Source organism: Topomyia yanbarensis, chromosome 1 (genome assembly GCF_030247195.1).
Source record: "Topomyia yanbarensis strain Yona2022 chromosome 1, ASM3024719v1, whole genome shotgun sequence".
Taxonomy (NCBI): Eukaryota; Metazoa; Arthropoda; class Insecta; order Diptera; family Culicidae; genus Topomyia; species Topomyia yanbarensis.
Window position 1 is genome coordinate 209,325,368 of NC_080670.1, and position 25,572 is coordinate 209,350,939.

General features: G+C 42.4%; 3 protein-coding genes across 8 annotated transcripts in view; 2 read left to right on the forward strand and 1 right to left on the reverse strand.

The window, feature by feature from the left end:
• Positions 1-1,351: 1,351 nt before the first annotated feature.
• Positions 1,352-15,013, reverse strand: LOC131690507 (uncharacterized). Of its 2 annotated transcripts, none has more exons than XM_058976355.1 (5): positions 14,801-15,013; positions 4,708-5,359; positions 4,239-4,644; positions 4,078-4,174; positions 1,352-3,027 (listed from the first exon to the last, which is right to left on the reverse strand). In XM_058976355.1, exons 2-5 carry the CDS (start codon positions 5,303-5,305, stop codon positions 1,498-1,500), a joined length of 2,631 nt encoding a protein of 876 aa, XP_058832338.1. In that variant the 5' UTR covers positions 5,306-5,359; positions 14,801-15,013; the 3' UTR covers positions 1,352-1,497. The 2 variants fall into 2 exon arrangements, with proteins under 2 accessions (XP_058832338.1, XP_058832333.1); XM_058976350.1 differs by having other exon boundaries at positions 3,982-4,174.
• Positions 15,014-15,034: 21 nt separating this feature from the next.
• Positions 15,035-16,862, forward strand: LOC131690521 (paired box protein Pax-6-like). 4 transcript variants are annotated; one of them, XM_058976374.1, is made up of 5 exons: positions 15,035-15,183; positions 15,477-15,886; positions 15,945-16,164; positions 16,219-16,359; positions 16,455-16,862. In XM_058976374.1, exons 1-5 carry the CDS (start codon positions 15,084-15,086, stop codon positions 16,580-16,582), a joined length of 999 nt encoding a protein of 332 aa, XP_058832357.1. In that variant the 5' UTR covers positions 15,035-15,083; the 3' UTR covers positions 16,583-16,862. The 4 variants fall into 4 exon arrangements, with proteins under 4 accessions (XP_058832357.1, XP_058832348.1, XP_058832368.1 ...); XM_058976385.1 differs by having other exon boundaries at positions 15,037-15,183; positions 16,234-16,359; XM_058976394.1 differs by having other exon boundaries at positions 15,038-15,183; positions 16,234-16,359; positions 16,458-16,862.
• Positions 16,863-21,716: 4,854 nt separating this feature from the next.
• Positions 21,717-25,572, forward strand: part of LOC131690537 (uncharacterized) — a 191,751-nt gene continuing 187,895 nt past the window's right edge. For both annotated transcript variants that reach the window (XM_058976404.1, XM_058976412.1), the window contains exons 1-3: positions 21,717-22,143; positions 22,442-23,542; positions 23,609-23,721. In XM_058976404.1, the coding sequence (XP_058832387.1) occupies positions 22,502-23,542; positions 23,609-23,721 (1,154 nt within the window). In that variant the 5' untranslated portion in view covers positions 21,717-22,143; positions 22,442-22,501. The remainder of the gene's footprint in view (positions 22,144-22,441; positions 23,543-23,608; positions 23,722-25,572) is intronic.

Sequence of the window (25,572 nt, forward strand, 5' to 3'; positions counted from 1 at the left end):
TGTGTAAGTATAGTAGAACTAGATGCCTGACCTAAAGTCTTAACGAACGTCAGATTGTGGTAAGTTTTGGTGTGCAATACCAATTGACTAGGAATTTGACTAGGATTGTTTACAATATTCATTTACGAGGAAGGCGATTAAGGGCGCGTAGAGCGGCTAAAAATAACGGCGGCAGTTTGCCAAAATGTTGCATTCGAAGTAGCCCCTGTTTTGCCAGCAATGAGAAGGGAAATTTAGCATTTCCGAGTTGGCAAATCGATTCGGGCCTAGGGGCGGATCACTCCTAGAATGTATAAACAAATTTGCATCAAATTAGAAAAAATGCACTTAATTTCCATTTTTGCATTAATTTTGCACTCCCGCACGCAGAAAAGCTTGTTTAACAAACGTCCTACGCTGATCCACTTTGTTCGACGTTTTGTTGAATGTAGGGCTAGTTTTTTGTAGGGTTTTGACGTCTTACACGCAACGCAAAATACATTAAGAATTTGTATTTTGATGGCAAAAAAAATTAAAAAAAATTAAAATGCATCACAAGTTATCTGCCCCTAGGTCCGGACTTATCCGTCTTGATCGGGTATATTGGAGCAAGACAAAAAGCTAGCGAAAAGGAAAGTAAATGATGTGAAATGCAAGACAGTTTTGATCCAGATTCGCAGCTGGAGTACGACAAGCAGAAGCTGGTTGAAATTTAATGGACACTGTAACCTGTATTTGCTCGAAAAGGACATTCGGGGCCAGTTTTTCTTGCTCAAGAAGTTGTCGGAAATGAAGTACGTCGAGGGTGACTCGTTTGAAGAGTATCTACTGATGTTTAACAGAATAGGGCACGATTTGTATTAGCTTGGACGAGCGTTTGATCGTTTTCTACCTGCACCGAACAATGCCACGGTCTTACGGTCAGCTGGTGACAGTACTCGAGACTCTTTCGGATAATCAATGTACGCTAGATTTAGTTCGAGCTCGGTTGTGCAAACCGTGACGTTTTGGGGGTGGAAAGTGGGTCTACCACCTTCGCCAGTCGACGAGGACTTCAAATTCTTAGCCGATAACGAGGCTGGGCATCTGCTAGATTTCCCAAAAAGCTCCTTATCCAGGCGGCTGTAAGTGGTATTTCACATGAAAACCAACCCCGATGATTCTATAAACAAAGAAATGGATTGGTTCGCCTCAAAAGGATTCACCCAGTGTTACGGCTCAGATTTCAAATAGATGTAATCGGCAAATAAATCTATGGATTGAAGCAGTTTTCCAAGAAATGAAACAATAGATTCGACGACTTCGAGGAGCAGACGGGATTCCGGTGCTATATCTACGTGAAGGGAAATTCGGTTCTGTACACGGCACCACCTTCACTTCTCAACCAATCATTTATTTTTTTCTCAAAAAACAAAATCAACATCAATTTTCCATTCACTCACCCAGCCACACGGCTCACATCCCAAAGCCACCGAAGCCGCACGCTTCCCGCTGCCAACCCACCCCATCACCCCTGTCTCACATGGCCTCATTTTTAATTACCTTCCCGGCTTCCTTCAGCGGACAACCACCCTGATCGCTCGATCCGTCGTAATCCCGCGTCCAGAACTGTCGAATCTCCTGCCGGCGGTTCTTCATCAAACACTTGTACTCCGATATGCGCATCTTCTTACCGTCGATAATGCAGGTTCGCTTCGGTCGCGGCCGGTACCGATAGTCCGGATGTTTCTCCATATGCTGCTTGGACAATTTGGCTTGCTCTTCGTAGTAGGGTTGCTTCTCCAGGTTCGTCATAGCCTTCCAGCGGGCCCCCAATATTTTGGAAATGTTCGAGTTGTGCATGTCCGGGCAGGCTTTCAAGATTTTACGACGTTCGTCCTTGGCCCATACCATGAACGCGTTCATCGGTCTTTTGATGTGATTCTTTTCCGCTCCGGATCGACGGGAAGTGTTCAGATCCGCCGGGTTCATATCCATGCTGAGCTGGTTGGATTTGTCCTTTTTACTACCCCCCGGGGGAATTCCGGCACTCATTTGTTGTTGTTGTTGTTGCTGCTGTTGCTGTCGTAACAAATGGCGGTTCATATTGTCTAGCATGGCACTGCTGTTGAAGGGAACCGGTAGTCCCGGTTGATTAACCGAACTACCGTGAGCATCTGGGTTTTTAATGAAGAATGGTTGCGGAAGCGAGAATCCAGCGTCATTCATCAACTGCTTCTCGTCCGGACTATGGTGGGGACTAGGTGACTGGTAGAGACTGAGTTTCGGTTTCAATGAATCTGGCTTGTAGTCGAAAAGGCTCGATTCCGGATCCAGCCGTTCCCGCTTCGGTTTGAGCATGTATCGTTCCGGATCACTGTCGAGCAGGGATACCGCCTGCGGTAACCCAGCAACCTCCATCCGTTGGCTCAGCTCGTCCGGATCACAGTGATTGAACATGCCTCCGATCAGTTTGTTGCCGTTGTTCAGCTCCCTGATCGGACTGTCCCGGTATTCGTTCTTCCGCTTGCTCAAGTTGATCGGTGCATCATCCTTCAGGTATCTTTGGTCTTCCTTCTTATCGTACTCGATCTCATAGGATGGCGTCGTCGGTCCGGAACGCAAGTCCACCGGCGAACACTTCTCGGTCAGCAGATCGTCTGGGTATCCGGGTGGGCGTTTTCTAGCATTCTTCCGATTTGGGTTTGAACGGCCGCCGCCGCCACCGGCGGTGGGCTCCAGTGTTTTATTAGAAATGGCTTGGAATACATTGCGGTAGCGCTGGATACAGTTGTCCGCGTCGATGGTTTCCTCCCCGGTCGGGGTGTCACAGTCACCGGCGGATGTAGATGTGGAAGCCGCCGGAGTAACGCTCGGTTGCAGCCCGCTTCGTGATATGGCGGATGGTGGGCGGGTGGCTGAGGATGTCGCTGTCACCGTAGCCGTCGGTGATTGACGCTGTTGTGGTGTTCCCAGGGCGGAGGACGAGCCGGGCGGGATCAGTGATGTCGTGTCCAGGTTTGATTTGGAGTTGTTGTTGTTGGTGAATTTGTACTTTTTGTTTTCGGCCTGTTTTGGTGTGTGCGTTAGTTTGTTTTGTACGTGTGAGGAAGAGAAAAGAAATTTTTGTTTATTTGGAAAATTACAAGTAACAATATATTTTATGATAATTCAAGAAGTAGAATGCCGGAATTTATGATAGTAACGCCGGTATTTTATTAGCAAACAGAGAAATCCAAACAGTTATAAAATATAGATGCTCAACTTTTGGTTGTTGTTAATACTTTGGAACAATCTGATCGTCGGAGCAGAACCAAAATAAACCCAAATAAAAACAAAATTAAGGCTTAACCCTATTATTATATAAGCCTTTTAAATGTTAAAAAATTGACTTGAAACAATGTTGAATATAGAAGCTAATTGCCATGTACTCGCTAGCTGTTTGCCGGCATCGCAAAAATACTGAATATATTTAGGAAAGCGGTCTTAAAAAATAGCTTTTTATATCGAATGATCAAGTGCAAGACTGCACTCAAGTAGACAGCATCCCACATTATTTTTCCAGTAAACGGCATAAGTACGGCGTGTAGCCAAGAACAAAGTTTCAATAGCCTACCGCTCGTGAGCGTTTATTTCTGCCGGCCTAGTTGTCATATCGTTTACTGGGATATTATGCAATGTATTTTTCAACGTCAAAAGCAGTGCTGCTAAATTCACCACTCTAACTCGTATATAGAATGGAAAGTTTTGGCAGCACTGAACAAACGCGGGAATCAACATTTGACAACTCAGCAATCAAAGGCAGCGTTGCCATACAAAATATCGAGTAAACTTGACAGTAGAAAAGCGCTAGAAAAGTCGAGCAAAATCACCTAGCAGTACCGCCTCGCCGATAGACAAAACTTGATAGTATCACCGATAAAGTAGTAATTGATTTTCAGCTGAAAAAACAAGCAGAAACTGTGTGAGAAATGCCGTCATAGAATTAGGATCTGCGAAGTAAGGAACTATTAGTAGTATCACATTATTCGCGGTATCACGCCTGGCAGTCCAGAGCTGGTTCTTGCGCCATTGTTTTAATCCACTCTCAGAGGCCCGCCGGCACTCGAGCAGCCTTACAAACTCCGCCTTCAGCAGCATCTCCCGCCAGATGGTGAAGTACATGATCAACCGGTTGATGTTCTTCTCCTTCTCGTAGAGGGACTCTTTGAAGCTTCTGTAACAAAAAATTAGAAATCAGCAAAAATCAACCTTTGCTCGAAACAGCAATCAAACCAAACCTTTTAATCAATTTAATATTCATATTATTCTGCGAGGTACTACAATTCAGATCTTCCCCTCCCTGCGCTGTCCGCTCGTAGCTGCTGTTGTGATGATTCTGGTTCAACAGACTCGGCGGAATCTCGTTCGGGAAGTCCAGCAAGCTTAGGTTCAGCCTCATCAGGTTTATTTCTCGCTTGCTCAGCTGCAGATTGCTGATACGTTCGTCCAGCTGGCTTCGGAAACCTTCGTAGTTCTGATCCTTTTCGGCGTCGTGATTGTTCAACAGAGGCGCTGTACCTCCGCCACCGGGGGGCTGCCCCATAGTAGTCGGACAGTTGTTGACTTGCGGAGGAGAGTCTTGCTGTATTTGTTGCTGCAGTTGCGGTGAAGCCACCGAAGGTGGCGGTGTGTACGAATTTTTATCTAAACATTCCGTGTCAAACCTATGAAACTTGAACGGGAAAGTCAATTTTTATTTTTACTTACCATTAACGTTGTTGTTCAAACTGTCAAAATTATCCACGATGGATTTTAGATGGTTGAGAATAAGATTGTTCACTTTACGTGGCGCCGCTTGTTGTTGCTGTTGAGCAGCTGGCGCCATCTCTTGTTGGCTATTTGAAATATTCAGATTATCAAGATTCATCGTGAGCTGATAGTTTTCGTGCTTTCCAATCGCCGGATCCGATCCTTTCAGAATATAGCTAGCAACATTCAGAAATGGCAAATTGAACTGATGGAAATCTCCATCCATCATCAGTGGGTGGCCTCCTCCAGGCATACCGCCGAGGCCTCCGAACGGATGATGATGCTGCTGCTGCGGGTGATGATGCGGATGGTGGCCCATGATGTACTCGCTGTGTTCGTTTTTCACGAACTTGGGCTCCATTTGGGACTGCATTTTCTGCATCGACAGGAAACTGGCATCGAAGGCGCAGTTCAGCTCCTTAACCGGTGACGATTTGATGAGGTCTTCATTTTTAAGGGAAATTTTTTTGAAATTATTCTTCTCAACCTGGACGGGCGCCGTAGGCGACGTCGCGTTCGACAGTTTGTTCGGCGGTGATTTCCGTTTCGACGACATTGTGCGTGTGCGTCTGGGGACCGCTGTTCCGGGGCGTGATTCAGACGGAGGTACCTGAGAGGGAGAATGGTCGACCGAGGGAAGGGAATATTTAGTACAGCAGGTAGTGGTTTGGTATGGATGGTATTGATAGTGAAGTCGCTCGAAAGAGACATTTTACCATAACTAAAATGAATGTTCGAATAAAATATTCCGTTGCAGATGGAGCTTTAAAGCTAGTTAGGAAAACCTATCTAATAATAGATTGTTTCGAGTAGTGAGGGGACCAACGTTGTCCTAATAATTTTTAAACCTTTCTGGGGTCCCGGAGAAAGACAACTATTACCAATCATACCCATGAGATTAAAATTGAAAATTCGTAACTGAACTGAATGTTCGAATGTTGTTCCATTAGATCGACTATAGTTTACTAACATTTTATGAGATTGCTTCGGGTATAGTGCAAGTTGAGAGCATCTTGTAAGAGTATCGGATCATGTGTGTGAGAAAGTATTAGCTATTAAAAGGGTATTTTTCCTCTTCAAGATGTTTACATCACTGTCGCCAGGAAAGTGGATTACAGTAAGCTACCTTCTTTCTAAGGGGAAGTTTCGAATTTGGGATCAACAAATCACCGAAAATAACATTTTGTTTGGAGAGGTACCTATACTGTTCCACTGCAATCGCCAACATCTATTTTAACCGACCTACTCGCCAATTTATTTTGTGGGTGTCATGCACTCCCAATCATGCAGCCTCTACTGTGGTACACTTATGTCAATACTGCATGAAAAAGAAAAATCTGTACTCGAAGTGATTTTATTTAAATTTTTTTAGGGTTTTAGGGTTATTCGACGAACGAGACGAATTGTGGTGTTGCTGCGTAGTTTAAAAATCGTTTTGCGAGTGACATTATAAGTGCAGCGAAATAGCAAAGGTAAGGTTTTACAGTCGTGGGAGGGAGTTAAGTAAAAATTGGACCAAAATCAACGCAAGTGAAAGTGTGCCTGAATAATATGGTTCCATAACATCAATCAACGAATGATATAAGAAAAAATAGTGGACAAGAAGTGAGCGCGGAAAAAAATTGAAATGAGAGGGAAAGAAAAATTTTAATTTAAAAATTACTGAAGCCAGACAAAAAGTTACGAGAAGACAAAAAAGGAAATTAGGTGAAGAAAAATAAAACAAGCGACAGTAAGCAGCGCAAGTGGACTCACGAGTAAGTCTCAGACAAGAGGCATTTGATCTTCTAAACAATCGGAATTAACACCAGATGACAGTGAACCTGGAGTCAATAAAATCCGACAGTCCGATATGAAATCATTCAGCTGAGGTGGGCAAGATTCTGCACGAGGAAGGTTTCCATAAGTGAAACCATAAAATCGTAAGGTTCTGGTTTAAATTGAGTTTGTAAAGGGCACAAGATTTCAAGATTAATTTTGCCTCAAAAACCCAAAATTCTTTGTTAATAATATGCGCAACAAAACGATTGCATTTGTACCTGACGTACCACTGGACTTCACGGAGAAAGACACGAAGAAGGGCGACGCGGCCAGCGATTCAGTGAGAAATGTGAAGCGACTAAAAACGAAACAAAGCAGGAAACTTTGTTCAACATGATAAATGTGAAAGTAACTTTGGAAAGCAAAGATGTACCTCAGACGGTGCGAAACTTCGCAGTAAAATTCAGGACAAAGCTGTGTGTCTTTTCGGTCAGACAATGCCACTCATGTAGATGAATTGATCACAAAAAACAGAATTGCAGGGGGAAATGATCATGTACCAGAGGAAGAGTGTGCTGAACCCGTTGCATCAATTGTCACCGGAATCATGCCGCTAGTAATAGAGGCTGCCCAGAACGTGTAGGATGAATCAGGACCCTCACTATTACGTAGAACGTACGAGTTCCATACGCCAGAGCCGAAAAGACCTTCGCAAGCACACAAAACCAGCTTTGCAGAACTGATGTAAGAGGCAGACTTTCCCGAACTGACTTATGACGAGACAATCATCTTACCATCCACAAAGACGGTGGCAAGAATGTCTGGACTGTCTATCTCGATATCGAAGCAGTGGACAACGCAGAGATAGAAGAGAAGCAAATATTCGAAATGACAGCAGACAGTATGCTTTCTGACAAATTCCAACAAGATTGGGGAGGAGCCCCGCTGCGGTTGATTAGACAAAGGAGTTATCACAGAGCAATGGATTTTGAAAGATTTGTTGCACATCCGAGAAGGCAAATGATGCATTTCTGCTTCGGAAATGAATGGATCGTTGCAATAGTGGATTTACGAAGCAGAGTTGTCATCAGGCTACAAGAGGCGAGAAAGCAGATCGAACAGATCAACTACTGATAATTACGACCCTTCTGCAAGAAATATGGTTAAGAGAAAATGAAACAAATAGCTACCAGGGACACTAAATGTTTCCGAAAAAGCTAACCGGAGGCTATGGAGGAGTAAGGGTCCAAATATCGAACTCCTAAAATCTAAGATTTACTGTTACTACTGCTAAACGATGGCTCCAAGATAATAATTATGACCCCCGGAGGTAGGAATTCAGCAATCGACATTTCCCTTGTGGGGTCTGGTTTGGCTCACAAAATATCGTGGTAGAAGAAAGCAGTGAATTTCCGATCGCGGAACAGACTACCAAATACGAGTTCCTCGTTATTTGAGCAGACAGATCCTTGCCAAACAGTAAAAAGTACTCTCTGAAATTGAAGCAATCATGGAACTAGTTAATGGCAGGAAATTATGATCATAATTGTCAGAGGATTGTTGTGATACCGGTTTGACATTGTTTTTTCTTGTTTGAAATTCGCCATGTAACGTGGACATACATTTTGAATTAAATACGGTAAGTAATTAAAAATTCTTATGTCACTCCTAGTAAAACCGTGGCAAAATTCTAATAGAGATTGTTTGCTCGATTCCTGCCGGAATTTTGTCAGATTTTTTGCTCGATTCTTGCTGTGATTTTGCCAGGATGTCCTTTGGAAATTCAGTAATCAACTTCATCCTAGTTTAGCTGACACGACAGGATGCACTTAGAAATCTGGTAGGGCTGCCAAACTAAGGCCTGACAGCAATCTCGCAGAGTGGTTTTTACCAGAAAATTTGTTGACCGGGTTCGATTCAGAATAGGTTGTGTCATTTGAGCCGAAAATCCGGCGGAATCAAGCCAGAATTCCAAACCATTTTCCGAAAGAAATTTTCTGGGGAGTACTGCATCGGACAAATGCTGATACTAAATAAATGTTTGTAGAAGTCCGACGATGGCTGAAGAACAGTCAGCCGAAACACGTTGCATATACAAAAGGAAAAATCTTGTTGTTTGATTTTCATCGAGAAGTCCACGAAATAACTTAAACGCATTCCGGAACCCGTTCAGAATTCTGAATGGAGTCAGTATGGATTCCAGCTCAAATGCTATAAATGCAGATGCGATTCCGATTCAATCGATTTCGGAATCGGTTGCTGCATTTGAGCTTCAAATAATGCTGACTCCATTCAGGATTCCAAATCAAATTCCGAATGGTTTGACCGGGAAGAAGCGTATCGATTCTAAATTGACAGAGCTTTAGTACATTAATTATTGGATGGTAGTCCCTTTTTTGTCAATGTGTCTCAAAATGACGTTGGTCCTCTGTGACTTAGCAAAGACAATATAATTCCTATCCGACTATCTTTTTCTTTCCTAAGTTATTCCATTATTTTTTCCTATTTTTTTCGCGATCAGCATTTATTTTCACTCCTAATATTTTTGCTAGAAGCCGGATTTGAACCAACGAACTGAACACTTTTACCCTTGCTTGAATAATATAAGATAAAAGGATATCGTTGATCTTACGGATTCGATATAATCTGTTGTTACAACATACGATTGTTACAAAAGATTCGGCATTAGCACAGCAAAAGGTATTCAACGGTGTTTGGAATAATTAATTATATATCGCTTAATGGAGGTTTAGAGGAAAACATTACGTTCGTCATGGTATAGAAAGATTACAAAATCTCACTTCTGCGTGAAAAACGCTCCTGAAGAGTGTCGGATGGATACCGGAAGTTTCCTAAAACATATTCTGGCAAATAAAAATTTTCTGGCAACGCTCCAACTCCCCTTTGTACTCTAATGATTTCGCCACCTGGGCACCAGTTTGATGCTACAGAATGAACCTTGTATTTGACGAGTTTTGATTCGAGCTAACGACATCCAGCCGAAGAATTGATTCTTCTTGTAATACAAACAACGATTGCGGATCTAGCGTCAATATTGCAGATGAGCTCTTTGCTCAGAAAGGAGCTATATTTATCCAACGTTTTACAATATGTAACGGTTGTAACCCGTCAGGGTAACAATTTAGCACTGGGTGCGTACTCTCTCCGTAGAGTGTATTGTTTACGAAAATTTATGCTCACCGCTGTTTCGATACCGTTCACTTTTTCTTGTAAATTTTTATATAGTTTCGCGTTTGTGAACGGTTTTTTCATTCAGATAGGTGTAGTAATTTTTGTTTGACAATTGTACATAGTTAACATAGGGCTTAGATAGGCCACCGCTCTCCTACTGCTGAAATGGTGTACTGGCTATGCTGCACATAGGTGATGACAGCTATGCGGCGGTACGGTTTTTTGGTGTTGGTGTTTTCGGTCGAGGTGGAAGGCGGCCATCGTGTTAGAAGAGAGAAAGTGACAAACCACGGTAGTGATCAGACGCCCATAAGATTGTTTTTTTCTTTGGGACAGTTTCCCGCCACCGTAACGAAAAGTTCAGTGCGCGCGAGTGACGGCAAATTAAATCCGTCAAAAGAGCCGGCTCGTGGTTCGGGCACAAGTGCATTTAGTGGTGCAGAAAGCCGTCGGGGGAAGCTAATTGTAAAGGAGTTTTCGCTTCCCCGGCTAACAGTTAAGGATCCGACGCACCCGCCCCTCTCGCTGTAGAGGATAAGCCGAACGAGCCTTTCTCTGCTCTACAGCTAACAGCCAAGGAGAGGGAAGCAGGTAGGACAACGGCTCCACCTGGGAAGAACACTGCGGTGTATTCCGGGATTCCTTGCGGGGAGCAAGTGAATCCGGTGATTTGTCACCAACGTCGCTAGGGAGGTTCCAACAAAGGAGCCAAGCTCACCTCCCTAGCTAATTGTCAAGGACCGCTGCCGGAGCAGCCAACGACCAAAGCAGAACGCAGTCGTTGTTGTCCCGGCCGGTTGGAGGAAACCGCCCGCCTTTCCGCCAGCGGTAGCAGATCACCAGCAGCAGCAGTAGTTGGGAGAGTAGCAGGGAATAAAAGTCGGTAAATTTAATAATTTATTTTGTTTGTTTACTTTTTTTGTTGTGTTACGAAATCCGAAAGTCTTGGTAGAAGCACCTAGGCCGCCCTGAAAAGAAGGGTACGCCGGGCAAACAAGAACCCGAGTAGTGGGCAAACCCCTACTTACACGGTGCATTTGACAAATTTACGTCTGTTCGAAAATTTTGACAATTTCAAGTACAGTCGTGATTCGCTGGTTGGACACTTTTTAACTGGACCGCTTCTTAGTTGGACCTCCGCTAGTTGGACCAATGCCCAACTAAAAAGCATCCGAATGCCAAAATCTCATATCAAATTTACTTTGGCAATCAATCTGACAATATTTAGAGATGTGAACAGATGCATTTACTCTGCCAACATCTTCTGTGGAGAGTTTTTGACGTTTGTCAGTCGGTCCAACTAACGAATCAAATTCGTTGGTTGGACAAGGCTGTGGCCCAACCAGCGAATCACGACTGTACCGACTTTAGGTCGCCAATAGAGTTTAACTTTCGTAAAGTTGTAAAATATATTTCCTTAAAACTTCGAAACGCTGTTTAATTGATTATTTACGTACATTATTCGATCTTACGTACATTATCGATCAGCCAGTAGTTTCTGCCACAGGGGTTAGTATATTTGACAGTTAAACCGGCACAATAATAGAGCTCACGGTGGTTGAAACGAATTCAATAAAATCCAACCGGTAAATGAGCCGGAGTCATATGCTTTTTTCAAATTTTTTTCGATGTAGCTGACGTTAAAGATACGTAATCGCACTTTTTTCACTTTTTGTACGTAAAACAACAAATAAAAATTGCTTCATAAAATTGAATTATTAAGACCACACCTTCCATTTATTGGGATAACTGTCAAAAATGCTAGCCCATGTGGCTATGTTCATTGTAAAAAAAAGATCGATAGTGTCAAACGAGGACTTGTTGACATTTAAAAAAACATTCTAAAGTTTTAAAGGTTGATTGCTACACCATTTTTTTCCTTATTTCTTTGTATAATATGCTAGTATTTATCATTAAATCGGAATATTGACGAAAAGTTATATTGATGCCGAAATCATTGGAAAAGAACAAAGTAATCAAAGAGGGGTTCTCACTACTACTAAGATTGAACATTTTCCCCATAGTATCTTTAATGTCAGCAGCACCAGGAAAGACCAAAACAACAATGCTTATTAACACAATTCGTCTAGATAAACCTCGTTGGGTGACTACTGATGATTTCAGCTCAAATTTCAGTTTTTTTTGAGCGGGTAAAGGCGCTTTATCCTAGGCTTATTAGCCAGGGCAAGGTGTGTAAATACCTCTGTCCCATCCCAAAGGACCAAAGGAGTGACATTAACCTTCTTAGTCAAGTCACTCTCATCGATTTATTATGTCCCCTTTAAACGGAAACGGTCGGTACGGTTGTCCTCGTTTCTTCCTCCTTCAAGATTCAGAACAATTCGTTGATTGAATGATTCTTTGAATGAATAATTTAATTGCCGTCTAATTTTCAAACATCTTCAACCCAACTCTGCACAGTAGACCTGGTCGTTTTAATATTTTCGACATACGAAAATATGCTTCAAATATTAATATTGACAAGAAAACACTACAGAATGTTTTCCAGGATGCTTTTGAATACTGGCTGTGTAAGGGTTAAAATAGAATAGAATAGATTTCAGCTCAAATTTCAGTTTTCGAGTTTGAGTAACTAAAAAATACTAAACTTGAGAAACTCAACAGTAGTTTTAACTATTGTTTTAGTTTTATTTAGGAAAACAACTGTTTTGAATTAGTGAAGTAGAACATATTTTAATTTTCCTAAATAATAATTTATTTGAAACAAATAAAAAAGCAGGGTTTCGCCTGTAAGCTGAGTGTTTTGTTTCCTTATAGGTAGTATCGGTCTTTATAATTTCATATCGCTGTAAACGAGAACCTATCTTTGTGTACATTCTCGTCCGTTAATAAATCGACCGCGTTTACGTTTTCACCTTTCAACATATACTGGAAAATTGTTGATTTTTTTAAATATAATGCCGTATTTATCGAAAAAGAATGTAAACAAACTAAAGGTTTTAGTTTGCAGTTATGTCGTTCTCAAAAATCCTCCACTGGACACCATCCCACGAGTCGTATCCCGGTCAAAAAAAAAAATGCTGACGAACATGGTCAGGCGATTTAAACAGCTTGACGTTTGACTCAACTTGCCTGTGCTAATTGCTCCTAGGAACAAATGTAATTTGCGAATGCGATTTAAAGGCAATTTCAACACTTGGACAAATTTTCTGGCGGCTGAAATGGACTTGGTTATTATTGCGTTTTTCAAACATGGCGGTTTATGCTTGGCTTAAGCATAGAATTGTTTTTTTAAACAATTCGCGTGTTCTCGCTTGAATTTTGTTTGTCTAGTGCTCTTCATTTAGCCAAAGAATGTGAGAAATTGTGGAATCGTGTGTAAGTATAGTGGAACAAGATCTCTGACCTAAAGTCTTCATAAAAGTCAGATTGTGGTAAGTTTTGGTGTGCAATACCAATTTCAAAATTGATTTTTTCTATAATTTTGTGGTGATTACCTAGTGTACTGATAAGTATATGTGAGTAGATAATGAGTCCGAAAATAAGAATTATTTGTAATTTTCATATTAGGCAATTAAGGGCGACTAAATGGCGCGTTCCCCGGGCGATTTGGGGGCGATTTATGAGCGAGTAGAGCGGCAAATCGCCCAAATGTTGCATTTGAAATAGTCCCCTAATTGCCAGCAATTTGCTGGCAAATTGAAGAGCAATTAGCGCATCCGAGTAGCAAATAGCCCCCCGTTAGCCAGCAACTTACCCTTTTTGACTGGGATGAGACCCGTGTTGTACGATGTTGATAGAATTCACGCAAACTCCTTCACGTGTGTAAAAGAGAACCTGTCTTTGATTATTATTAAAAAAATTTCAATGATTGTCCGATCCGATCGAAAAACTATCATTTCAACTAGCGTATTATTTAAAAAGAATCAAGGAGTAATCACGGAAGCGACCGATCTACTAACGGAAGAGAAAATGAACAAAGAAAGGTTCTCTTTTGCAGATAGGACCATTTAAATCAAGTTGCTAGAATGAACCGAAAATGTTACTTAGCAGTCGCTAAAATATGATCGTTTAGCTCAAAATTGAGAGGATAAATTTTCTTATTTTGAGGTCAAAATGTTTCAACATTTTCAATTGAAGAAAAATAATGCTTAAATTTTGAATTACCTAGGCAATCAAATTTTTCTGAGTCAATTTAAAAAAATTATAATTTGCATGAAAAACGTATAAATCCCCCTCTTGTAGAAAAAATATTCACTATTTAACCGTTTAAAAAATAGGAAATCCGGTTCTACGGTCAAAATCTATTCCAACTAGATCGTAAGCCAATTTTCACTACCGGTCTTGGTTTAACCAAACATTGAATTCAAACAATAAATCCGTTCGAAACAAAAATCTTCTTCAGTGAGTTAAGAACTTCACAAAGTTAATGATTGTCTTCGCCCCTTTCTTCGCCAGCCATCACAGTTGGCCATGTAGCGGAAAAATCGATAACCGACTAGCCCAGGAATTCAATTGTTTGCGCATCCGCCATTGTTACGTGATATGAAAGTCTCTGAAAAATTATAAAATGAATGAATCGTAAGAAATTGCATTTTTTCGGATATGTTCCCCGATACAAAGAGCCAGAATTGATAGCAAATAGCGTCATAGAATGGTTATTTAATTTGTTTTGTTAAATATGCCGACAGAATCGTTTCGTCGAATTGACAGTATCGATTTGTTTTAATTCAAAACTACAGGTTTGGTTAGCTTTTTTTTCAGAACCTTCGAAACTATATATTTCTTTCTTTTCTTCAGTTCTCCGACGGGCCGAATTTACAGTTACCAATCAATCGCTAGAATTAATCGCATTCAGCCCGTCCTCTATCTGGCTAGTAGGGAGGAAAGAACAATAAATAAAGCATGTTTTAGTATTTTCTCAGCTTGCAACACCCCGCATCGTACCACCACCACCACCACCCGAGTCTAAATCACAATTCACAGCACGGTCGCGGTGATGGCTTCTCCTTCTTCGCGACGGCCGCGGCAGCAGCCGTGGAAGGGGAAGAGAAAATTTTCACCAAAGCACCAACTAACTAACTACTAGCTCGAAACGGGGCGAATTTTTCAGCCGTAAATTTTGCACTCAACCTGCCTCGGAATCCACTATTTGATAAGCACTTTTGCACCGCTAGACCGTCATCGGCCGATTGCACTACTTTTCCGGGGGAGGAACACTGGCACCAAGATTGCACCTGCTATTTCGGGACGGGGACAACTTCTTCCGTGCTTCTGCTTCTGCTGGAGAAAAATTTCACTATGAAAAGAAGAGTCTTTTTGGCTGTACTCTTTGTCCGCACTTTCTTCCTTTGCCTTTCTGCGGTGTGAAATGTGCCCGCTCGATCGGGCAGTGTCATCAGTGGGCATGTGCGTTACACATGCGCAGGGTTGTGCTGCTACATATCATTCTCACTCCACCCACCCCTAAAGGTAGACCCGATACACTGTCAGCACATTTGCAGCTCGCCTCGGCACCAGGTAAGTAGTTCGGTTCCGGTTGAGTTGGGCGGGATTCTTTATGAAAATGAGATTTTATGTTTATTTGATTTAAAATTACTTGTTTTTGGGACGAAAATAAGATAAAAGTTGAATTTAAATTTAAAGTAGCAGGGTTCAATAAGAAAAACCGAATAAAACGTGAGGTTTATAGCAAAATCGATATTGTGCAGTGAACCGTTAATAATTTGAAAATTTTCACCCGCGCTGCTTGGCCCGCGGGATAAAAATTAATTGAAAGTTTTCTTTATTCCAATTTTACGTACGACAAACAGCAAAAATGCAAATCCAGAGCAACATTCAGAGTGTCAATTCGATCTTCGGCTGTAACGCGTCCGGCCACAGCGGCATCAACCAGCTGGGCGGGGTCTACGTCAATGGGCGGCCACTGCCGGATTCTACACGCCAGAAAATCGTAGAACTGGCCCATTCCGGGGCTAGACCGTGCGACATTTCCCGCATTCTACAGGTTTCCAATGGGTGTGTTAGTAAAATTCTCGGTCGGTACTATGAGACGGGATCGATCAAACCGCGAGCGATCGGTGGTAGCAAACCGAGGGTAGCCACCGCTGCCGTGGTATCCAAGATCTCCGACTACAAGGCCGAGTGTCCGAGCATTTTTGCCTGGGAAATTCGGGACAGACTGCTGTCGGAGGGTGTTTGTAACAACGATAACATTCCTAGTGTAGGTTGCAGAAGGAAACGAGTTTCCTGGAGAGATCTTGAACATTTCGTCGTTCCAGGTTTCCTCGATCAATCGAGTACTGCGCAATTTGGCCTCCAACAAGGAAACTTCTACCCAGAGCAATGACACGGTTTACGAGAAGATTAAACTATTCAACAACACAAGCAGCCACTGGACCTGGTGCCAGAACATCGGCGGAGGACAGTTCAACTTTTCCTCCCACCCGATCTCACATCTGACCCTGAAGAGTCCAACCGATCCGCAACAATCGAAACCAGGTAGGCTGCGCAAAATTCACCTCACCTCCCCAACCAAACGATTCTCAAATCCAGTCAATTGCTGTTTAGAGGAAATGAGCGACAAGTACTCATCGGAGGACGACGAAGACTCGGAACTGCGGCTGAAGCTGAAGCGAAAGTTGCAGCGCAATCGAACTTCCTTCACCAACGAGCAGATCGAAAATCTGGAAAGAGGTAACTAGACCAATCCGGGTGAAGTTCGATTTTTTCGATTTCGATCATCGGACTCGAATCACAATCTGTTTAACTTGGGGCTCTCTTCCACCAAGCAGAGTTCGAGCGGACACACTATCCGGATGTGTTTGCCCGGGAGCGGCTCTCGGAGCGGATTCAGTTGCCGGAAGCGAGAATACAGGTAATGGGGTTCCAGTGGCCGTTGCCGCCGCCAGGTGGGTAAGTTCTGGTCAGGTTGCGGTTGCGGTTGAGATTAAACAGGTAAATTGAAAATTTCGGTAAGTTTTATGGCAAACTGGTTGTTTTCTACTGAAAACGTTGTTTTCAAATGAGCGACAAGAAATAGTTTCTTTAAGCAAATTTAGGTTGCCGTTTGACTGCGGGGATGACACGACAGAGTGGCGTCTGGAAGGAGCCCCTTTTTGGAAAGCGTTTAGTGACGTCGCTGGAAGGATTTTTTCATGCGAAATAGTAAGTCAATAAAAATGTATCAAACATTGAAATGATCCTGTTGGTTGTTCTATCCGAAATTTGAAATAGCACTAGCTATTGAGATTTTTCGAACTAAAATGCTGTCAGACAGTTTGTTTCTACTTCGAAATACTTACCTCTAAACTTCGAATTCGATCGTGATTTCTTTCGAACAACCGCCCCAAAAGTAGGATGTTTCAAAATCGTCCATTTGTTGGACCAGCATTCCAACGATCTTCACTGGGCGTCCAGTATAAGATCTGTGTTGGACGGTTTTAAGACAATTTTGTAGGCTTGTCAGCGGGAAACAAAACAAAATATTGAAAAGTTAATAAACACGTTCATATTTGACACTATCGATCCGACATCCGACTTGTTAATGGTTTTGGCTACGTGGGTCCGCACTTTTTGACAGTTAACCCAGCGAAAGGATAGAAGTCAAGGTGTTTGAATGAAAGGTATGGCCGATTTTATTCAATTTTATAAAATAATTTTTGGTCATCATTTTACGTACAAATGAAAAAAAGTTCGATAACGTTCAATGATCCAAACATAGATCCATTGCATTTCCGAGGTACTGCTGAGTTTTTACAGTGGCTTTTCTCTCATTTCTCACCTAGATGTGTTGATGGTCGATAGGGGCATTCCCGACAGACCTCGAACTTCATTTGCGAGTTCGTTAATGTACAGACTGAGGAAGTCTTCGGCCCAATAGTTTTCTATTCTTCTAGCTTTCTTTCCTGTCGTTGCTCTTTTGGGTATCTTTTTCCATTATCGCGAGCTCTTTGGAATGGTACCAGTATAACGGATGGCTCCAGGATTACGGATAGGCTTGTAGCGATCTCTCGCCTGATGTCTCTCCCTCTCTTTCGTTTGCTGCCGTTCCTGTCTGAAGCGGCACAATTCCTCCGGCAGTTAGTCCAACGGGATTGTTTTTGACAATTGTCTCCGGTGTTTCTCTCTTCAATTATCACATTCCATTTCACCCTTTGCAATACCTGCCGACATGGACAAACCTCCAGCAAGTGGTAAACTGTTTGATTGGGAAAATACAGTATTTCGGTTTGACGTACCATCCGTACACCATCACTGCCCTTGGCTATTCTCTTACCTAAAATGTTCGTTTTGATATTCCGGGTGTCCACTGGTTGTTTATTAACGTCTCTCCTCTTAATTTACTTGACCTTCAGTGCTGGAAAACCCATAATTATGAACCACATCAACTTATCTTCCTCGAATAACGGAAGAAAATGTTCCTGGAGTCCAAATCAATCCTTTGTGAGCCAACTGTAGTGATGTAAACAGTGCTCAGAAAAGGCTGATCCGGTCACTGGTTGCTTTTTGCCTTGAGACGTTTTCGCCACGGCTTTTTCTTTTTTTATTCTATTAATCTTTCTACTCCTCCAACCTCCAATCATCTGAAATCGGCTACTACTTTTTTCAGCTTAAATCGAGTTTAAATGCATCGTCAGAAAATTATCTGTTATTCAGTGGTGAATGTTCATCGATAAGAGCAGTGATGACATTTATATTCACCACTCTTCATCGATTCCGTTCACACAATATATTTCAGGACATTTTATTCAATAGGTCCTATCTGCAAAATGTTATCGCACCTTTCAAACTATTCTATAATATTTCTTCCCCTTAATTGGATCATCAAATGAAGAATAAAATACTTCTTTTATTGCAAAAATCGTCGGAGCACGACGTTCTAAATGCCATTATCCGGTAACTAATTTCAAGAAGCATTTATCATCAGCCCCTAAAAGAATCCTGCAAATGGTGTTGGGCCCCCAAAATGTAAAATCTGAAAATAAAGTAAGCATTAATGAAGGTAAACCTATTTTGGGGGAAGAGGGAAATACTCTGGAATGGCGCCGAGATTCAAGATGAACTGGTGCAGAAACGAATAAGGACGAGATTTGTGCCAAAACTGAAGAATACGTTGTGGAAGCTTGGCCGGAACAGAAACAGAGTTGCGCGCTATTTTATATACATCTTGAATCCACATTAATCAGAAATTACCCCTGCTCTATTTCAGATTATAGAGGGCTAACTCTTCCCTCAACCGATAAAATGGCCAGGAATTAGGGATTTTTTTTAAATTATATCCACTACTTGCCCTTCTGAGGGAATTTACGTCTCCGCTAAATAAAATTTCTAATAGAATGCAGTTTTAATCAACTATTCCTGTCATGGTTCTTCGAATCATTCACTACTGCAATAGGAAACTGGCAATCTTCAAAACAAGGTACGGGAATTTCTGACTGGTAACCATTTTCTCCCACCACTCGGGCTACCAATACACCTTCCCAGACCGCTAATTACTGGTCAGCCATGTTATGCTGCGCACAAAAACGCTTTGAAAATATAGTCCTTTACCAGAGGCCGGTCGTGACAATCCGTATTTCATTAAAATTCAGCTCGATTATCAGAATATCATCTACGTACAGGGAGAGGTAAATGAGAAAAAAAAAAGATTGGTGGGTAATGTCAGAGACATAACCGCAATGATGTATAATACACCTAAGTTTTTCCATCTAACTTGTGCCGTAAATTCTCGTCGGAAACTCCAAGTAAGTCCAAGTCAGATAGCGCAAACATCTGTTTTCGTTTTCATTCAACACAACGGCTGAAGTTTAAAAAATTGTCTCAAAGTTTGGTCAAACATTTTGAAGCGGGGCCCCTGTATTGAAACGTTGAAAGTATTCTTCTTCAAAAAGCCGTCCATCTGATAGACAAACAACCAGTATTGATTGGACACAGCTAACACGGTTCGCAAAGTAACTAATCTCACAATTGGCGAGTAGGCTTCCGTATAATCCAATATAAAAGACAAAATAAAATCGCTCCTTATAAGCCAAACTCTATTTCGTACTGATTTTTTTTTTGGTTTACGGGGCTTTACCTGAATAAAAGTTTTATACTTCGAGCTGTTTGGACATTCAATGTCATTTGAGTTTGATCATTCTAGAGTCTCCACATGTTTCAATATTAACAACAATTGTGAGTAGATCGGTTTCACAGCAAAGGTCGGTCAGCGAGCTAACAGCAGCTAACGAACCTTCTACTCAAACTCGAGAAAAGTCTGGATTTCATTTTCTAGAGAAACTTCGCCGTAGGTGATCTCTGCGCCAGATTGACTGAGAACTAAATTGTGAAAACGGACATCGGAATCGGGAGAAATTCCGACACCGGGAAACTCTCAGCACCAGCTAGTAGATAATTAGGAACAAAGATAAGGAGCCCTGCGAAGATAGTTGTAAAGAATTTTGAAGTCGTTGTGTTCGCCATCTCTGGATCTGTTCGCGTCTCGGCAGGTGACAATATTTGCAGCTAGTCAGTTATACCATGATGATTGGAGAATTTGCAAGAAACAGCATCAATGCAAGGAACGCAAACGATTAACGCAAAATGAAAAGAGCAAAAGCACAATCCATCCTACAGTAATACCAAACGGTTGCCCCGAAAGGATGAAGATTGGGCGGAACAAGAAGTTTAGGTTTAGTCGGTTGGCTTACTACAAATCATTACAGTAAGCATCCGGCACTACCATGAGCCAGCGAGCGGTGGTGTCAGCCCTCCGGGACTCGGATAAAAACTTTAACGTTTGAGAGTTTCTATACCTTCCTTATTCAAGTAACAGAGAAATCAAAACCCCTCCCTTAAGAATTTTCTGCTCACGGGCCTGAATCTTAACATGTTCTTCTTCCTGGTCACAATCTGGTTAAACCATTTTCGGAATCAGTTCGGTATTTTCAGCTCAAATGCAGCAACTGATTACAGTAGCACTTCTGTTGGGAATTCATGCACACTTTCGAATGATATTACTGGGAACTAGAGAGCTACCCTCCTTCTGGAATCGGCTAACACTTTTTTCAGCTTAAGGCCTATTTACACTATCGGTGAAAATGAACGTGAACTCGATGCGCACCAAATTGTGTTTTCCAATATCTCACTTATGAATGCATAGAAATTGATGAAAATGAAACTAAACGATAGTACATTAATATACTTAGCGAATCTATACCCAATTATTCGATATAACTGAATCAATGCAATAATATTCATATTCCCGATGATTTTAAATATTCCACGGCGAAAGCTATAATTTTGTTACTGTATTGCTTGTGGCACTAAAAGCTGGATTCTAACCGCACTTACTATTCTTTTATTACATTCTTCTCCATAGATTGGTTAGTTCGACTGATCTGTCTAAAGAAAGTAGTACCATCTCTATCACTTGAAATATATGTGTATTTACAGCTCGCAGTTTTCAGTAGCAGTTTGATCACTCGCACTTTGAAAATGCGGAGTCCACGTTACTAGGAAGTGCGCAATACATTTTTGATTTTGAAAATTTGTTCTTCATTTCTTATAACCGATATAAGGACCGAATTCTTAAACCACTCCTAATTTTTTAACCTTGTTTAACGGTGCGTTAAACCTGGTTTAAAAATTACGAATGGGTCCTCAAAGAGGTACAAAAATCAAAACAACCATAAAATTCTTTCACCGACAGTGTTAATAAAAATATGAAGAATTTTGAGTAAAAAAAGAAAAGCTAGGTGTTATTATCAACTATATTCATAAAAATTCCGTTACCCACAAAAGTATGAACTCAATCTGTTTACAATCCATACTTTTTTGAAGATTTAATTTTATCAACCAAAATACTATAAATTGAATCATTTTCTCGTTCGATTTCGAACTCGCCTCGTGGTTCAGTGTATTAACGATATCCGTCCGCCGTTCAATAACTCCAACCCTGACAGCTGATTATTCATTCACCACAAACGTGTTTATATTCAAAACGCGATACCGGTGTGTGCGTGTGAGTGCAATCGCTCGCCGAACGAACGGGAAGAACTGTCAAACCGACGTCGTCGTCGTCGTCGTTTCGGTTGGTGTGTAGTTTTTACTGTCACTCGAAGAAAAAAAGAAGCGACTATTTTTCGGCCGTGGAGTTGTTTTGCGAATTTTACCCCCAACAAAAGTGTATCAATTTCAACGGTTTCGCGTAGATAACCATCGTACGGTTAACGCCGGTCGTCTGCAAAACACACCAACGGCCAGACCAGAAAGCTCGTCCGGAAGCCGAGCGCAGCCAGGCATTGGTGGAGGAAAAAATTTTCTTCCCCACACCACACATTACACATACTCCATTTCTGACATCGTTTTTTTTTTGTTTGCTGGCCGCTTACGAGTTACGACGAATTAGAATTTGCCCGTTTCCGGATCATCATCATCTGTTAGGTGTTCTGTTCCGTTGTTATCGCGAAGTTGGATCCCTGGCTTCGATTGGCACAGGTGAGTGTCGTCTGCGGGGTGAAATGCTTGGAACCCTAACCTGATTGCTATGATCAGCATTGGAAAGGATGATGAGGTGGGGATTGTGAGCGAGTGAGGAATTCGAAAAGAAAGAACAACAGCAGCGGTAGGATACGTCATTGGTTAGCAGCATAAAAAAGGAACAATCGGTGAAGGGCTTAGTAGGCTGTGAAAGTTGTGCTAACTTTTTTCGCTGTAAAAAAAAATCGCAAAGATGTTGAAATCAAGTTCAATTTTCACTCTATCAACATCAACTAATAAATATTTATTTTTTCAGATCACCACAACTCCCAACGGTGCATTCCACAGAGTACCTCGCGCGTAGCCGTAGCCGGCCATGAATAGTGCCCCCGCCTCATCGGGTCGTGGCGGCCGTGGAGGTGGTGGCGGCGCCGGCGGCGGTGGCAAACGGCAACAGCAAACCATTTACAGCCCCGGTAGTGGTCCGCTACGGAAATCGGAAAATTCCGGTAGTAACCGATCACTCAATTCGATTGGTGATGGACCTCCACCGGCTTCCTCATCACGAGACCGCGATCGGGACCGCACGGATTGGGGCCAGAACGATGGTTGGCGATCGGTTAACAAAAAAAGTAGCAACAAAAAGCACGACTACTACGATCAGCGTCGCGGTGGTGGCGGAGACGGTCCCGGTTTTCGGCAAGCCTCCGAACCACGTGTACTGTCCACCAATCCGCCGAACGTGAATTACAACCGACCGTCGGATCGGCTGCGAAATGAGCGGGACACGCGCAGCGTCGAACCAAGCAGCTATGGCGGTGGCCGTGGAAACCCCAAGAAACCTCCGTTGCCTGCAAATATCGAAACTCTTCCGCCTCGGATGCAGATGAAATTTCTTCAGGATCATGGCCTGCCACTGAACTACCTCGAAACACTTCGCAACGAACAGGCGAATGCTCATCCACCACCGAACTGGTCCCATACGCTGCCAATTTCGCCTCGATCACGGCCGGGAATGCGCGGTGGTGGTGGTGGCGGCGGTAGAAACAGATACTCGGGTAATTATCAACAGATTGGTCCGGGAGGTGGTGGTGGTGGATATCAACAGGACTATCGAGCCCGTACCCCAGTTGACTATCAGCGGCCTCGGAGCCGTTCTTCGGATATCGGTGGCGAGCAGGATAATTTTGACGATCGGCCGCCCAGATCGAACAGTAGGAATTCAAGCTGCGATCCGAATGATCGGTGGAATAACTATTCGGCACCGCCGCCACCGGTGGTGGCGGTGACGACGACGGTGGCAATTGTTAGTGCCGGGTATCGTACGCAGGGTGCTTCCCGCAACCGGCAGTACTCGGATGGTGGTGGTAGTAGTCGATTGGAGGATGACGATGGCCGGAATGTTTGCGGGAAATTGGTGAGTTAGAGCAATATCAAGGGAGATAGTTGGAAATCGTTGACGTTTGTAATTTGTTTTTTTTAGGACTGGGCTGACGATGTGGATCGGGATGTGATGCCGGAAAAGACTGTCAATAGCATTAGCAGCACCAATAGCAACAGCAGCAATAGTAATAGGAACCGAAGGAGACATCGAAGGTATGTTTTTGGTTTCTCGTTGGAATCTTGTTTAAGCATATCGAAAATCCATCAATTCTTAAGGCGTTTAAATATGAAAGGTGAAACAATTCTGAATAGTGACCGATTTGACTAAATTAACTTTTTAAAGCCCTTTAATTTGGGGCCTGGCATCTCAGTACTGTACATTTTCGTCGAAGATACCGAAGCCAGTGCAGCCGACGTGAATTGATCAGTTATGGAATTATTGGACTTGTCTTTCGTGGGCGAGTCAAAAGTATCTAAAGAAATTAGCACGGCGAGGATTATACAAATTAATTTTCTGCATAAATGGACAGACGATGTCGTATTGGATCGATATGAGAGATCCGAAATTCTCTTTTTCAGACTTAGAGGCTAATTGAATAGTGCAAATTGAGTCGCTCACGTAAACATTGTACAGAAGGAAGCTTAGTTTTGAGTCCTGGGGACGTATGTATAAATCGGGTAGAAAACAACCTACTGTAAAAAAACGAAGGTCCTTTAATTTCAAAGGTGCTCTTTTCTAGCATAATTTCTGTTGAGAGCAAGGCAAAGCAATCATTCATCTGTTTGCCTATTGCGGCAGTCAAATTGTGTATCTTACAGCAAGCTATTCGGTTCCCGTTTATCGACGCGAAACCGCGTAACTTACTCGAAAAGCTTCCAGATGTATGACAGCGTTTTAATCGGTCGATACGAGTTATGATCGGAGGTTGGTTTTTCTGTGCCATGCTGACGAAAGCTGGCAATTTCATTGGCGAAGCTATCAAGCAGAGAAATTTGTACTATATGACCATGGAGATAGACAACGCATTAGTTACTGGCACTGAAGATGAAATCTGCATACAAGATTTTTGGCACAAGCGGTCACTTGGGCTATCGAAGCTTACTGGAACTTCAACGACCAATGAGTTGTGATCTTGGACGTGAATAGCAAGCAACAGTTGACGTATTATGATGAACATGGCATTTAAATAGAGTCAATAGTAGGTTATACGTCAAAGTACTATTATTAGAAAGGTGACAATGTAGTATATTTAACGAACAGAAGTACTGGAGGTAGATAAAACAGCAGCTAAAATGTGATATAATGAAAAAATCAAACGCAAGCAAGTTTAGGATATCGCAGACTAGTCTTAGACCTACAGTGCGCGAGGTGGTACAGTTGATCAAGGTGAAAATGGAACTTGTGCTTGCAGGAGTGTCACACATACAACTATATCACACAAGGCATGTAGTACTAATAAAGTTCAATTGCTTAACTCACAAGCATCGTAGGGGAAAACATCATGCAACACGACTTTGTTGGACCTTGATCGGACGGAAATTCGCCTGGAGGATTTGGCATCACGTACTAGCACGCATTATATTAAAGGATTCATGTCGAAGTATGGAGAGGTGGAATCCGTCATAAACGACACTTGGAGAATCTTTTTCCCTGGCATTCTCAATGGTGTTCGGGTGTCGTGAATGCTGTTGAACCAACCTATACCGTCTTATTTGACTTTCGAGAGTAGATCATCTCAAGGTGCACATTCTCGCAGATATCGGAAATTTTAAATTCAAGTAACGTACGGCCGCATTAGCACCCGCTGGTGGAACTCATCAAAGACCACTGTAAAGCACTCTTGATACTGAAGAAGACCCTCGCTAGGCACCCCATGAAAGAACAAACGAAGGGCTGCAAAAGTTTCGTAGATCACGAAGCCTTCGAGGCTCCGATGATTAAGAGCTGCAAGGCGTTTCTCCAAGGGATATCTCCCGATGTTTTCACCACCGAGTTTTGGAGGAAAGTGATCTCTCTCCGCGGGAAAAGAAGACAAGTCTGCTTCTCCCTCGCAGTAAACGGAA

Coding starts and splice junctions, on each gene's coding strand:
- LOC131690521 (XM_058976365.1), top strand. CDS start 15,084: ATGCGCAGGGTTGTGCTGCTACATATCATTCTCACTCCACCCACCCCT. Junction 15,184..15,476: donor GCAGCTCGCCTCGGCACCAG/GTAAGTAGTTCG, acceptor TACGACAAACAG/CAAAAATGCAAATCCAGAGC. Junction 15,887..15,944: donor ACAACGATAACATTCCTAGT/GTAGGTTGCAGA, acceptor TCGTCGTTCCAG/GTTTCCTCGATCAATCGAGT.
- LOC131690507 (XM_058976350.1), bottom strand. CDS start 5,305: ATGTCGTCGAAACGGAAATCACCGCCGAACAAACTGTCGAACGCGACG. Junction 4,175..4,238: donor AATATTAAATTGATTAAAAG/GTTTGGTTTGAT, acceptor TTTTTGTTACAG/AAGCTTCAAAGAGTCCCTCT. Junction 3,028..3,981: donor GGCGTGATACCGCGAATAAT/GTGATACTACTA, acceptor ACACCAAAACAG/GCCGAAAACAAAAAGTACAA.